This window comes from Eleutherodactylus coqui, chromosome 11 (assembly GCF_035609145.1).
Source record: "Eleutherodactylus coqui strain aEleCoq1 chromosome 11, aEleCoq1.hap1, whole genome shotgun sequence".
In the NCBI taxonomy this organism is placed as follows: Eukaryota; Metazoa; Chordata; class Amphibia; order Anura; family Eleutherodactylidae; genus Eleutherodactylus; species Eleutherodactylus coqui.
Window position 1 is genome coordinate 104,550,191 of NC_089847.1, and position 15,307 is coordinate 104,565,497.

Consider the following 15,307-nt stretch of genomic DNA (forward strand, 5'->3'; position numbering starts at 1 on the left):
ACACCAATTTTTTGGGGCCCTCACCTACAGTGTAATCATAGTAATTTCTATGTTCTTCGCCTGCACTCATGGTACAGAAAGGTGTGTGGGGTTGGCCTACAGTTTAGCTACATAAATGTAACTTGTGCCTTGGCTATACTGCAGCTACTGAAATGGAACGAAGACTGCGCTCCCGCTATACTGCTGCTTCAGAATTGTTAATGGGGCCTGTCCTGAGTGCTACTATTGCTTACATGGAACGAAGACTGCGCTCCCGCTATACTGCTGCTTCAGAATTGTTAATGGGGCCTGTCCTGAGTGCTACTATTGCTTACATGGAACGAAGACTGCGCTCCCGCTATACTGCTGCTTCAGAATTGTTAATGGGGCCTGTCCTGAGTGCTACTATTGCTTACATGGAACGAAGACTGCGCTCCCGCTATACTGCTGCTTCAGAATTGTTAATGGGGCCTGTCCTGAGTGCTACTATTGCTGACATGGAACGGACACGTGGAGAGGACACGTAGTGCCTCAAAAACATCCCCCTCCAACAGGGAAAACATTGTTGGCAAATGCCTTTGCATTGGTTCGTCTGGTGGCAGTCCAAGAATTTCACCTTTACCGACACAACAAGAGAGCCCCCACACCATCCCCCCGCCACGGCCCACTTAATCCTGGCCACATTCCGAAAACCAACAAAATACAACCGTGCTACTAGGTCCGCAGTCACCACCACATTACCACCAACGCGGTTACTGTTAAGGTGCATATAACCAGTCTGACTGGGGCATGCAGACACCTTGACAGAATGAATAGTGTGTGGCACATAGGTTCCCCATTGCTATGCCCACGTGTGCAGCTCCTGATGGCGGTGGCACAGGATTCTATTTCTCATTGCTTCTGTACAGCATTGTGGGCTATCGCCCCGCCCCTATTAAAGAGGGTCGCTGCCTAGCCGTGCCAACCCTCTGCAGTGTGTGCCTGCGGTTTCTCCTCATGGCAGACGCACTTCTAAATAGACATGAGTGTGGCGTGGCATGAGGGCAGCTGAAGGCTGCGCAGGGACACTTTGGTGTGCGCTGTGAGGGGGAGGGGGGGCGGTTGGGCAGCATGTAACCCAGGAGAAGTGGCAGCGGAGTGTCATCCAGGCAGTGATTGTGCTTTGTTGTAGCTAGTGTGGTGCTTGGCAAAGGTATGCCATGCTAATGAGGGCTTTTCAGAAGTAAAAGTTGTTGGGAGGGGGGGGGGGGGCACTCTTGCCGGTATTGTGGCTTAATAGTGGGACCTGTGAACTTGAGATGCAGCCCAACATGTAGCCCCTCGCCTGCCCTATCCGTTTCTGTGTCATTCCCATCACTTTGTTGAATTGCCCAGATTTTCACACATGAAAACCTTAGCGAGCATCGGCGAAATACAAAAATGCTCTGGTCGCCCATTGACTTCAATGGGGTTCGTTGTTCGAAACGAACCCTCGAGCATCACGGGAAGTTCGTTACGAATAACGAACACCCGAACATTTTGGTGTTCGCTCATCTCTAATAAACACATGATCATCATGGTGTGATTAATTTACACTAAAAAAGCATTCCAGAGCAGGATAAGAAGACACAGAAATGGTGTGATTAATTAGCACTTAGATAAATACCAGAAAGGGATGAGCAGAACAGTAAACACTTAATTAGTCCAGTGACAAGGGATGTGAAAGTTTTATGGTCTCTAAATTGATGTTAGAGGGTCACCAGGCCAGCGTGTTACCTCTGCTCTAGGCTTCTCATATTCCCATATTCTCCACTGATACAAAAAAAAAAGAATCATATTTACAAGATTACTTGGTTTCTGTTACTGAGAACAATTACATTTTGCTCTAGCTGCTAACACGGTACTAAACCTTTTTTGTTCTATACTATGTCACTGTGACATTTATCAGCCTTTAGTCACATTCCCGACTCCTGGCCACACAGGGAGCAGGAAGGTGACTATAAAAGTGTCTATGCATGAGTGGCGAGGAATTGGCTAAACAGTGGTTTTTAAAATTTGCTACTGTTTTTTTTTAGTCAGATAACCCCTTTTGAGATATATATATATATATATATATATATATATATATATATATATGTATACATATATATATATATATATATATATGTGTGTGTGTGTGTGTGTGTGTGTGTATATATATATATATATATATATATATATATATATATATATATATATATATATATATATATATATACCACACTTTACAGCTGCACTGTAGTCTGTAGTAGTATTATTCTGTGTTAGCACACACACACATATATCTATATCTATCTATAGATAGATATATACATACATATATATAAACACAGAAATAAATAAATAATTTATAGATATATATATGTGTGTATATATATATATATATATATATGTATATATATATCAGCATTGTACGGCATCAGCTTAGACAAAAAAAAAAGTATGCCTTTTTGGAAAATGAGAAGAAACTCTCCTAAGGCCCTTAGCATCGTGTTCTTTATGAGTGATGACTTACAAAGCTATATAATCTCTCATTTGCATAAATTGCATCATACTTCATTTTAATTTTAGATTAAGTACAGATAACCATCTGGTTCAATATCCTTGTTTTTTGTCCTTCATTTACCCCAAAGGTAATGGAAGAAAGAAATGTGTCATTGGAATTGTCACCATTAAATCTGCAAATAATTTCCTTTCACAATGCTCAGTAATAGTTGTGACTGGACTGATAAAACAGGACATTATTTTGCCCATTTTATTGTTTTCTAAACCATAGAATATGTTTGTTACATAAGGTATGTTTTGAATATGCAGTTGTAGGGATCTGTGAATTTCATTAGTACTTGTTTTATTGCTGCCTTGCAGTAGTTAGATAAAAAATAATGCAAAAAGAAAACAAACCGTTCATTTTATCTAAGCTGTGTGAAGAAGGTAACCCATTAAAACAAGCTGATGCAGGCCGATTTCTCTATCACCCCCCGTAATGAAACTGCATCTAGATAGCCAATCCCCTGCAGAGGCAACTGCAGGGCAAATATAGCATTACAAGCTGGATATTCAAACGAATGGCCTTATTTGTTATACATAAATGTGACAGGCCCATCAGATTATGAAACACTTACAGAAAGTCTTCTTGTTCTGGCTCATAGAGGGGAAACCAAGTTATGACTTGGAAATGGTTTTATATAGATTAGGATTGTCCTTATGAAACGTGTCACCAGTAAATGACTTGTTTAACCCTTTCCAATCCACTGTCTGACGTCTGAAGACATTATCATTTAAGGCTGTACAGCTCCAATGTTGGAAGACGTCCGTCGGGGTTCTCTTACTGTATACTGGCAGCCTCTCTGCTGTCGGAGCCTATCCAACGTGTCACCTCATGCAGTACTGGCTTTAGCCAGCAGATAGCAATAACAGCAGAAAAAGAGTAAGCCCCCTAGGAAAACCAGGATACAAATTGGATTGGAAAGGGTTAAAACAAATTTGTATGTTAAACTTTTTGAAAGAACTTTTAGTGTTTTTTTTTAACTTTTAATGACGTGATCTATATTTTTAAAACAATATAGTAAAAATCTGTGCTCTCTGGTGATTGGATAGTGAGAACATAAATGATAATAGAACTTACTTCATAGAGGGGTCCTGTTCCAGATAGGACTCCTCTAGCTCAAGGTTGGTCCTCAATAAGCCAGAAGATGTCTAGGGGAATTTAAGTCACAGCTTGTATTCGTAAACAACAGGGTATTCATAAAGACATAATGTAGGCCAGTAACATTCAATGCATTTTAAAGGTTTTGTGTAGTGGAACCTTCTTGATCAAGCATGAAAGGTTGAATCTTGATGTAGTTTATATAGTGGCAATGTAATAATGGCATGATTATCTGTGGGAGCACAAGGGGGAAGGGTAGTGGAATGGGGTGGGGGATACCGGGAGTGGAGGGGAGGGGAAAGACTTCATATGTCTGCCTAAATATAGGATCCCCTCTATGCAACCCATTTTCTTAATTGCGGATTTTCTTTTTGCCAATTCCTCAACCTAAATTCTGCAACTAGCATACAATGTCTGAAAGCAGCCTAACAAGCTGGGCACCTGTACTTCACAGTATCTGGGTAGATATGCCAGGAGAATGGGACATGACCAGGGCGGCCTCTGAATGGCTGTAGCGGTCACATTGGTCCAAAGGAAAGACTGTGAGGACTGGGGGACTGTAGTGCTGAGGATGGGTACATCCTGCTTGTTTTGTTATTTTGTTTCCAAAATTTTTTAGTGTAATATTAGCCTTTTAACAAGCTGAAAGGCTTTGCAAGTTCCCCATGCAGGGGGTATCTTAAAAAATTCACAAAGAATATAAACAACACACTTAACATCCAAACATGATATTATATGTCCCTTTGCAAATTAAACTTTTCTCTCTCTTTCCCCCTACCCCCTTCCCAATCATCCATCTTCCTCATTAAAGTATATTAGGTGTGCTATATTTCCTGTTTCTCCCATCCCTCCTAGCTTAGCTTTCACCCTAGGGTATATCCCCAATACTTTCAATTTCTGCTCCCCCCTTTCTCCTTATGAGAGAAAGATGAGTCTGATCTAACCTCCTCATGCGTTGAGAAGTTGGTTCTGGCCAGATATTTCCAGGAAAGAGACCCATGGTTGCCAGGTTTTGAGGAATAGCTTAATTTATCCTCCCCCATGGCCAACAGCTTTTCATATAGCATCATTCTTAAGGTTCTTGTAATAACCAGCCTAACTGTAAGAGTAGGTAAAAGCCATTGGGAAGCAATGTAGATCCTGGTGGCCAAGCAGATGTGTTGCAAAAGTTTATGCTGTTGGTTGTTGAAGCTGAGGGGTTTGCCTGCCAAGAGACTGGTTGATGGGGGGAGGGGGAACAATTTACCCAAGACCTTAGATATGAGATTGATCATCCGTCTCCAGAAAGACCTCACCCCTGTGCACGTCCTCCACGTATGGGATGTCAAACCTAGGATATTGCATTCCCTAAAACAATTTGGATAGATATTTGGGATATTTATGGATTATCGAGGGGACTTGGTAGGATCGATGTAGGATTTTAAGTGTGAATTCAGCAAGCGTTACTTGATGACTACCTTTTGAGATAAATGTTCAGCAATGTTGCCATCGGGGTAGGGAGAGGGAAATATTTAGGTCTAATTCCCAGGGCTGCATGAATGGAAGTTTAGCTCCCGAAGAGTGCTGGTTCATATTAGCATACAAGAGGGAAATTGGGCCAGTCTGCAATGGAGACCACATACAGGTTCTTGAACGCCGTAGGGATGATAGGAGTCTTAGTGGGCCCCACCAAAGATCGGAGGAAGCTGTTTATTCACCACAATTCAAACCATAGAATTTCTGGGATTGAGTATTTCTCTGACAGTTGTTGTGGTGTAAGGAGTTTGCCAAGCGTCATAAAGTGGTATAATAAGATGATGCCTGTGGTCCACCACCATGGAAAACTGTCCCTCAGGGAGCTCAGGCAGAATGCTTGATTATAGATAACTGATAGCAGGGGCGGGAAAAATGAGACCATGGAATATTTAAACTTATTTCTCCTCTAGATCAAGAAAAGTTGATAGGTTAGCGGTGATAGATGTTGAACTCTTGTGGGTTGTATATTTTTGTCCCAGAAGACTGCCTTGAGTTCAACCGGGGCCAGTGGGGAAGCCTCCAGATCTGCCCACAGAGGTCTCCCCGAACCTGCAAACATGGAAGGGATTTGTGATAGCTGAGCTGCCAAGAAGTATTTTCTCAGGTTTGGGACTGATAGTCCTCCAGCTCGCTTATGGTAATGCATAACTTTTTGTTTGATTCTGGATCTTTTGATCCTCCATATAAAATAGAAGATACTTTGTTGCATTTCCTTCATATTGGTTGTGGGGACATCTATGGGCAAACATCTAAAAAGATATAGGAAGGAGGAGCAGAACTGTCATTTTTACTGAATTAATGTGCCCTATCCATTAAAAGGTGGGTTTATCCCATCTCTTCCTTTCTGACTTAAGGGAGGCAAATAATGGGGGATAATTCCATGTATAAAGTGCATCTAGGGAGGAGGTAAGCTTAAAGGGGTTGTCCCGAGGCAGCAAGTGGGTCTGTACACTTCTGCATGGCCATAATAATGCACTTTGTAATGTACATTGTGCATTAATTATGAGCCATGCAGAAGTTATAAAAAGTTTTATACTTACCTGTTCCGTTGCTGGCGTCCTCGTCTCCATGGTGCCGACTAATTTTCGCCCTCCGATGGCCAAATTAGCCGCGCTTGCGCAGTCCGGGTCTTCTGCAGTCTTCTATGGGGCTCCGTGTAGCTCCGTGTAGCTCCGCCCCGTCACGTGCCGATTCCAGCCAATCAGGAGGCTGGAATCGGCAGTGGACCGCACAGAAGAGCTGCGGTCCACGGAGGAAGAGGCCATCTTCAGCGGTGAGTAGAGAAGTCACCGGAGCGCGGGGATTCAGGTAAGCGCTCCGGTGAGCTTTCTTTACCTCCCTGCATCGGGGTTGTCTCGCGCCGAACGGGGGGGGGGTTGAAAAAAAAAAAAACCCGTTTCGGCGCGGGACAACCCCTTTAATGCCCAGCTAGGTATTGTTTTGTTATTTTAAGCCTGTGCACCTGTTATTAAAAAATGAGATTGTAACCAGTCAAAGCTTTTAACAATGACATATCTCATACAATAAGAATAATCGGATATCTTAAAAAGACAGAGAATTGCTAAACAAAGTATTCTACAAAAATGCATAACTTTTACAATGAATGGTCCTAATTTTCAGCATTTTATTTTGTGCAAGTTGAAGGAATTTCTCTTAAGTCAGAAAACCAATTGTGGTCTAGAAAGCTGCATTTAAGCTACCATCCCATGAGTGATGCTACAATTTCTTTTCCTCAGCATTGCCTGTTTTGGGGAACAGATGCAATAAATGATTTTAAGCAATCTCAAACATTTTCTGTCTCATTAGTCGTTTGGACCGCAGCGCTGTGTTAAATAGGTTGTCCCATGAAAAATATTGTTTCCAGTTAAAACTAGTCCAAAATTCTAAACATTTTTTTCAGAATTGCACTTTAAAAATATCTCTACTAGAGATGAGCAAACCTACTCTGCCACGCACCTTTTTCGCCCGAGCGCCGCAATTTTCGAGTACTTCCGTACTTGGGTGAAAAGATTCCGGGGGCGCCATGGGTGAGTGGGGGGTTGCAGCGGGGAGTGCGGGGGAGAGGAAGAGAGAAAGGGCTCCCCCCTGTTCCCCGCTGCTACCCCCGCTCCGCCACGCCTCCCCCCGCCCCCCGGCGCCCCCCGAATCTTTTCACCCGAGTACGGAAGTACTCGAAAATCGCGGTGCTCGATCGAGTAATTACTCGAAGCGAGTATATTCGCTCATCTCTAATCTCTACCCACAGATATCCAAAGACTAATGTTAGAATAGCACCACCTGCTGTTTTCATTGAAGAATTTTCCGTGTCCAGTCCACCTCAGTAAATGTTCTAGGGTGGGTATACCTACTCAGTCTTCTTTTTAGGGCTCCTACCCACTTGCGTTTTTTTAACGAGATTGTCAATGGGACTTTCTAATGTAAAAAACACATCAAACAAAAATTGCAAAGAACAAACTTGCGATGCGCTTTTAACATTGGAAAGTCTCATTGACAAACGCGTTAAAAAACGCAAGTGGTTACGGTCCCTTATGCATTAAAGCAGAGTGAAGCAAGACTAAACAGGTGGATCAATTACTTAGGTGGACACAAAATAGAGACAGCAGGTGGCACCACTCTAATATTGGAATACCTGAGAATAGAAACACTTTTTTAAGAAGTGTAAATACAAAAAATGTTTAGAATTTTCGGTTAGATTTAACTAAAAAACATATTTTTGTGGTGAAACCCCTTTAAAGGCTATGGAATCCTTTGTGTAATGACAAATCAATACATATCTTACTAAGGCCATTTTCACATGTCTGTCAAAATCGTACAATTTTGCCGCAATGCGATAGCACAAAAAAAATGCATGCATGTGAAGCCCATGCTTTCCAATGGGTTCCTTCATATTAGCGATGTTTTCTCTGATGCTATCTTGCAAGAAAAAAAATCGCATTATGCTCTATCTTGCCGCAATGTACAATTTTTTTTGTAGCCCATGGAGCCTCCTTGTTTATCGCATTGCATGAACTTGCGATTTTTGTGCGATGCAATGCATTTTTAACATTAGAAGGGCCGGTTGACTTTCTCTATAAAAAATCGCGCAATTTTAACGCATGATTTTTTTTTTTTGCCAGCGGATGCGATGCAATGTTAGGGCTTAGTCACACGGGCGTTTATTGCCGCGATTTGCGCATGCGCATGCGTCCGGCGATTTTTTAAAACCATTGCTTTGCAATGGTATCGGACACATGAGCGCTTTTTATGCGCTCGTCCGATAAATTAGAGAACAGAAATCGCAGATCGCACCTATCTGCGATCTGCGATTCCTGTTCTCTTCTCTATATGCGCTCAATGGGGCCGGCGGCAGCAGCGCCGACCCCAATGAGAACATATAGAAGATAAATCATTCTTCTCTGCCACAGCTGGAACAGCTGTGGCAGAGAAGAACGATGTTTGCCCATTGAATTCAATGGAGCGGCAATACAGCCGCTCCATTGAAAGCAATGGGCTGCCGGCGTGCGCGGGGTTAATTGTCGGGAAGGGGTTAAATATATAACCCCTTTCCTGCAATGCATCCTGAAAAGTGAAAAAATAAAAAAAATGTATGTACTTACCTGCTCCCGGCAGCTGGAGATCCCGGCGGCCGGCCTGCAGTGGGTGTGAAGGGGGTGTGACTCAGGCTTGCCCCTGATTGGCTCAGCCTGAGCCAATCAGAGACTGATCTCAGTCACACCCATTCATGAATTCATGAATGGGTGTGACTGAGACTTGCTTCTGATTGGCTCAGCGCTGAGCCAATCAGGGGGCAGGTCTGACTCACACCCCCTTCACACCCACTGCAGGACGGCCGCCGGGATCTCCAGCTGCAGGGAGCAGGTAAGTACATACATTTTTTTTATTTTTTCACTTTTCAGGATGCATTGCAGGAAAGGGGTTATATATTTAACCCCTTCCCGACAATTCATCCCACACTCGCCCGCAGCGCTTGCATTCAATGGAGCCGCTGTATTGCCGTCTCCATTGAATGCAATGCGCTGGACAGCTCCGGCCCGTTTCTAATGAAACGCGGCTAGGAGCAGATTTTCGGGCGATTTTTGGGCCGATTTTTCGGCGCCGGTCACGCGATTTGCGCATGCGCATCCGTCATGCGATGCGCAAATCGCGTGAAAAAACGCCCGTGTGACTAAGGCCTAATTCTCGCAAAAAAAGTAGCAATATCACTGAAAAATTGCAGGTAAAGATACGCCATTTTGCCACGATTTTCTTGCAGCAAAATCACTGTTGCCCATGTGAAAGCTGCCTAAGTCAATGGAGGAAAAAATACACTTATCTGTTTTTTAGGGTTTTTTTTGCATTGAGCTATCCTTCCTATGTTTCTAAAGCCTCATACTTGCTTTGCAAGCTCTCCTACATTCAAGATTTTATCAGGGGCATTCCCAGCACTGATAAGCTATTTTCATAAACTAGCACAGCACAAGCTGAGTCCCCCTCTCCTCCACTTTTCTATCAGAGGCTGTTTAGCATAACCACACCCAATCAATACTACACAGCTATCACTGTCTCCTCCTTCTTCTCTCTGATAGCTACTGGTCCGTCTGCCAAACTAAACCTTGTAGTTCTACTATGTCATTATATTCTGCTCTCTCATACCATCTCCCCTTATCTTCCTGCCAATCTGAACCTTGTAGAACACCTGTTTGCTTATTCTCTGCTCTCCCAGATCATCTCCCCTCATCCCCTTGCCCTATCATCCAGTACTCTGTAGCAGTGTTGTATTTTGCTCTGCTCTCTGTCCAAATTGCCTTGTCCCTCCATCGCTTTATCCTGGCATGCCGCATTCTGTAGTCATTTTGCATTGTGTTCTGCTTGATCATCTCCTCCTCCTATTCCCTTGCCCTGTCGTCGGACAGCTGGGAATACCATTGTATCAATGCTATGTAGGACATCCCCATCTCTTCTTGTAATATATGCTCAGTAGGAAGAATGCTCATTCACGACGAGAGCAGTCAAGAGCAGTTCAACTCAACTAATGGATTTTGCTAAACTTTAAAGTGGCTGTCAGGTTGTCGGGATGATTATTTAAGTATCGCTGTAAATTTGTTAAGATAACAAAAGCAGCTATACGTAGGTCACAGGTGAAGGTACACTGCTGGATTCAGGATACGATGCAGCAGATGGAGTAATCAAAGTTTACAATATTTATTGCTAAACATAGAAATAGAAATGACCCATAATAGTATGCCAATAATAGTTACACAATTAAACCTTTTCACTTAGAATCACCTGTTGCTAACTAGATCCTAAGGACAATACTATGTGCACAATAGGAAATAATTCCAAAAGAATAATATTCATAATCATCAGCACCATTTCAGCCAATATTGACTAATGGAATATATGGCACAGTGACACACCTCCCCTTAGGGGTTAACACTTCAATAAAGTCTCTTAGAAAAGCTGGTTACTGTAATTGTTTATAATGACCCTTTAAATAACACAGTCTATAACCTGGTTTCAAGCATCAGAAACTTGTACAATGGTAGTGTCCACAATACGGCTGCTATCTCTACTAACAGGGCTGCTAACATACTGTCTGTAATCTTTTTGTCCGTGTGCACAGCTATTGTCAGGTTGAGGCTAGCCTCACTTACGTTATGTCATGTTGGAGTACTCACTTCAACTTATTTAGACTAGTCCAGGGTGAGAAGTGCTCCTCTACCACAATTTCCATAGATCCTTGTCACTGTCCAGGGGTCCTGCTGGTCTGAAGATACAACATTGGCTTTCTCTCACTCTTGGCTCCAGATGCCAGTCAGTATTCGGGTACTGTCCTTTCTCAGCAGCTCCAGTAGCTTCCCCTCACATGCAGCAGCTCCTCAGCTCTCTCAGTCTCAGCTTAAGCAGCACCTCCAGCTTACTCTGCTCAGCACTGTCTCTCCTCTGTGACTCAATACAAAAAGGTCCCAAGGCTCCAGTCTTTAGAAAGTTCCTACTGAGCATGCTCAGCTCCAATGTGCCAAAATTTGGTGGAAATTTTGGTGTGTTCAGTGATGTTGGCGCAAGTCACAGTCCACCTCCATGGCAACATTTTAACCCTTAAAGATATTCTCTTAAACTTAATCTTCTTTTCTTCCGGTGAGCTAGTCCTCCTGGTTTAAAGTTAGGAATGGCTACCACATGACTGCTGCAGCCAATCAGAGGCTGCAATGGTCAAGTTTCATTCTCCTGGCATCATGACTCCCAGCATCTGGGCAGTGATGCCAGGAGAATGGCATGTGACTGCTGCAGCCTCTGATTGACTGTTGTGGTCAGGTGGCAGCAATTGCTAAGCAAACATGGGGAGGACTGAGTAGCTACAGTGCTGGATGACTGGGGGAAAGGGTGGGTAAGTACAGATGAGTTTGTTATTTTAGTACATTTGCAGCAATATTTGAAAAAAAATGTCTGGCAATGGTACAACCCCTTTAACTTATCCAATTTGCAGTGCCTAGCATAAAAAAAATATTTTTTAATCAAAGTCAATGGCAAAAGTCTTCATTTGCGAAAACGCAATGATTGAAAAACAGTGCAAAGCTGTCCATAACTTTAAACTTTTGGCTTCTATGTGTATACAGAAGTCCAAAAAAATTTGATAGGGAGTCAGTGTATAGTGAGATGATTTTCTTTACATCAAGAACAAACAGATTACAAATACATGATGCATTTATCTCATAATTGTAATAAGTATATTGACCAAGTACAGTTCCGCAATATGGAACTAGAAGTTTTCTTTTAAAGGGCCCGTTTGTCAAAATCACATTTTCCATCTCTGCCCCTTCACTTGATTGCCTGGCTCACTTTAGACATCTCCTGAGTATATTGCAGTCAATTTCATGCAGTGCAGCCTCCTGGCTGATACCTATCAAGCACCATATTAATGTTACTTTCACATCAATCGTATGATGCATAAGCACAGCATTAGATGCGCAGATACTGACTGTACCACCCCATGCAGAAGATAAAACACTGCCACTACATACTGTATTTACCTAAATAAGCTACTGACCATAAGAATACAGTCAGGGGGATGAGCTGTGATCTCCTCTATTATAACTGTGTGATAGGAGGCTCTAATAAGAGTTTCTGTGTCCCCCTCTAAGTAGTCTATGTGGTATGGTTCATGTAATAGCATCACACAGACTGAGAAACTGACTAGAAACTGAACACATAACCCCAAGTAGATCAGAGCAGGACAGAATGATATCACATGACCATCTGGGAAAATGAGGTCAGAATTTTTAGTTAAAGAGAAATACCTAACTAAAGTAATACTAGCTGACTTACATACACTAGAGGGAAATTAAGTGATTAAAATGGCCCTTTCAATACAATATTGTAGAGCATATCCAGGAACTTTTACATGCTGTAACTGAACATAGTCTGTTTTTGAATATCATTTTCAGTAGACATCTTATTATCTACAAGCAATACTATTGATTTCCATAGCGTATAAATAAGAATAAATTATTGCAAATTTTTCCCTAAATTTCTTCTAGAAATTTCTATACAGTTTTTTATTGCTTCTCAATTGTGTAAATAGGTTTGAGAATTTTTGATTGCATACAAATCTACTATATATATATATATATATATATATATATATATATATATATATATATATATATATATATATAACATAGCCAGAGTCATTTGCAAGTAAATGCATTGCAGGCAAGCAATCCGATTTTATTTGTTACCTCTTATAGCCATCGGTTCCAGTGTGACAACTACTGTCTATAAATCTCTTTCCCACTATGAGTTATTAATAGTCATCAATATCTATTGGCGCCTAATATACAATGCACCGAGGATCCCATGTGTATGCAGAAACAACAAATTTACTTAATAAAATATATTACACTCATATATTTTACGAGAAATTTATAAGCCACCTCTCCTTGTAAGCAATATGTATTTTTCATGCGCTTGTCTCAGTTTCAACCAGTTTGGCAACCTGTCTTAGAATTGTTAACAGCGTATAAATAAAATCGACACAGATAAATGTACAAAGGAATAAAACAAGTATTCTAATCCTACATCCCTGACAATGCAGAATTGCTGTATTACCATAAAGCAGGTGTGTTCCTGGAGGATGATGTGTGGATTCCTTTGAAATGCTAAGCCTTAAGATGTTTACTTATGAGAGTACAAATCATTTTAATAGACTCTCCTGGAGAATGAGGGAGCCGTGATTCGAAGCTACCATCTGCGAGTTCATAATTAGTTAATTAAATAGCACATTATAAATGGCCATACATGTTTATGAGTTACACAGCCTTTTGCATTACAGCCCAAATGAATGGCTTAAGCAGTTTGTGTCTCCTGATGGTATGGCTGAAGTTTTTCTTTAATTCTCCTTAACAGGCGCAACAACTGACGGATCTGGAGCAGAAGTTAACAGTGGCAAAGAGAGAAATGGAAATAGCATCACTGGATAATGTAAGAACTTGCAGTAGACTTGGGAATATTTATAAGATACAGTCAATTAATAAATTAATGGAATTAACACAAGGGGGGACAGGATGTGGTTGCAAATGGATCTGGATAAGTCGGGGGCAGAAAAGTGGCAAATGAGGTTTAACTCTGATACATGTAAGGTTATATACATGGGCAGGGAAATACATGTCAACATTACACGCTAAATGGGAAACCAATGGGTAATGGTGACATGGGAAAGGACTTGGGGATCTTAGTTAATGGTAAGCTTATCTGGAGCAACTAGTGTCAGAAGGCTGCTGTCAAGGCAAATAGGATCATGGGGTGCATCAAAAGAGGTCTAGGGGCACATGACGATGTTCCTCCTTTTTACAAGTCACTAGTCAGATCAAACATGGAACGTTGTGTACAGTTTTGGGCACCGGTACTCAAAAATGACATATCAGGGTTCAACTAAATTAATAAATGGAATGGGCAGATTACAATACCCAGAAAGGATATAAAAATTGGGGTTACCAAGCTTAAAAAAAGATGTCTGAGAGGCAACCTTATAGCTATGTATACTTATATCAGGGGTCAATACAGAGATCTCTACCATCATCTATGTATACCAAGGACTGTGACTGTAACAAGGGGACATCCTCTACATCAAGCAGAAAGAATGTTTCTCTACCAACATTGAAGGGGGTTCTTTATTCTAAGAGAAATTAGACTATGGAACTTTCTGCCCAAGGATGTGGTGAGATGAACTCACTAAAAGAGTTTAAGAGGGGCCTGGATGCCTTTCTTTGGTGTAAAAATATCACACTATATAGTCAATGCTACATCTTATAACCACTGATTATTTCCGAAGGTCAGTGATCCAGGAAGATATTCGGATTGCCTAATAGGGGGTCTCACAATTGAGACCCTCATTGATCCTGTATCCCTTACTCCTCCTCACTATGGTCTCACAACACTCACCACAGTGTTGTGGTGATTGAATGGAGTAGCAGCTGAGCATGCATGATACAACAGCTCCATTGACGCTCCTCCTTATTGTGGGGCGGGCATAGAGAGGAGGAGAATGGCCACTTCACCACATTTCATCAAAAGTTTTGTTCAGTCTGAATTAGTTCGAACCGAAGCAGAACTTCATAAAAATCCTAAAAACTAGTACTAAACACTGTCTATGAATGTGGTGGTGGTTTAGCCCTTTGCAATCCAATTTTGGATTCAGGGTTTCCTAGGGGTTTCTGTCTTTCTGCCATTATACAATGGCGCCATCTGCTGGATGGAGCCAGTAGTGTGGTTTTGGACATGCTGGAGAGGCCCCTGACAACAGAGCGGCCAGTAATATACACTAAGAATACCCTGCTGGACGTCTTCCGGCATCGGAGCTGTACAGCCTTCAATCAGAATGTCTTTAGACGTCAGACAGTGGATTGGAAAGGGTTAATGGATGTGGCTCAGAGGATAGCACTGTTGCCTTGCAGCACTGCGGCCCTAGGTCAAATCTAACAAGGACATCTGTATGGAGTTTTACAAAGTCCATCACCACCAATATTAGTTTTAGCGGTTTTTATGAACTTCCATTTTTGCCAGAACAAACTGCCTGAAGTTCAGATTCTTGTCGAACCAAACTTTTAGCAAAGTTTGACCTGAGACAGAGTTCTACTGATTTGGCACACTCAACACTAGTTATAAACATCC

At 41.9% G+C, this 15,307-nt stretch overlaps 1 protein-coding gene across 1 annotated transcript in view; it reads left to right on the forward strand.

Annotated features, from left to right (window-relative positions):
• LUZP2 (leucine zipper protein 2) overlaps window positions 1-15,307 on the forward strand; it is a 700,384-nt gene that overhangs the window by 590,065 nt on the left and 95,012 nt on the right. The window contains exon 8 of the mRNA XM_066584197.1: window positions 13,544-13,618. Coding sequence (XP_066440294.1) covers window positions 13,544-13,618 — 75 coding nt within the window. The remainder of the gene's footprint in view (window positions 1-13,543; window positions 13,619-15,307) is intronic.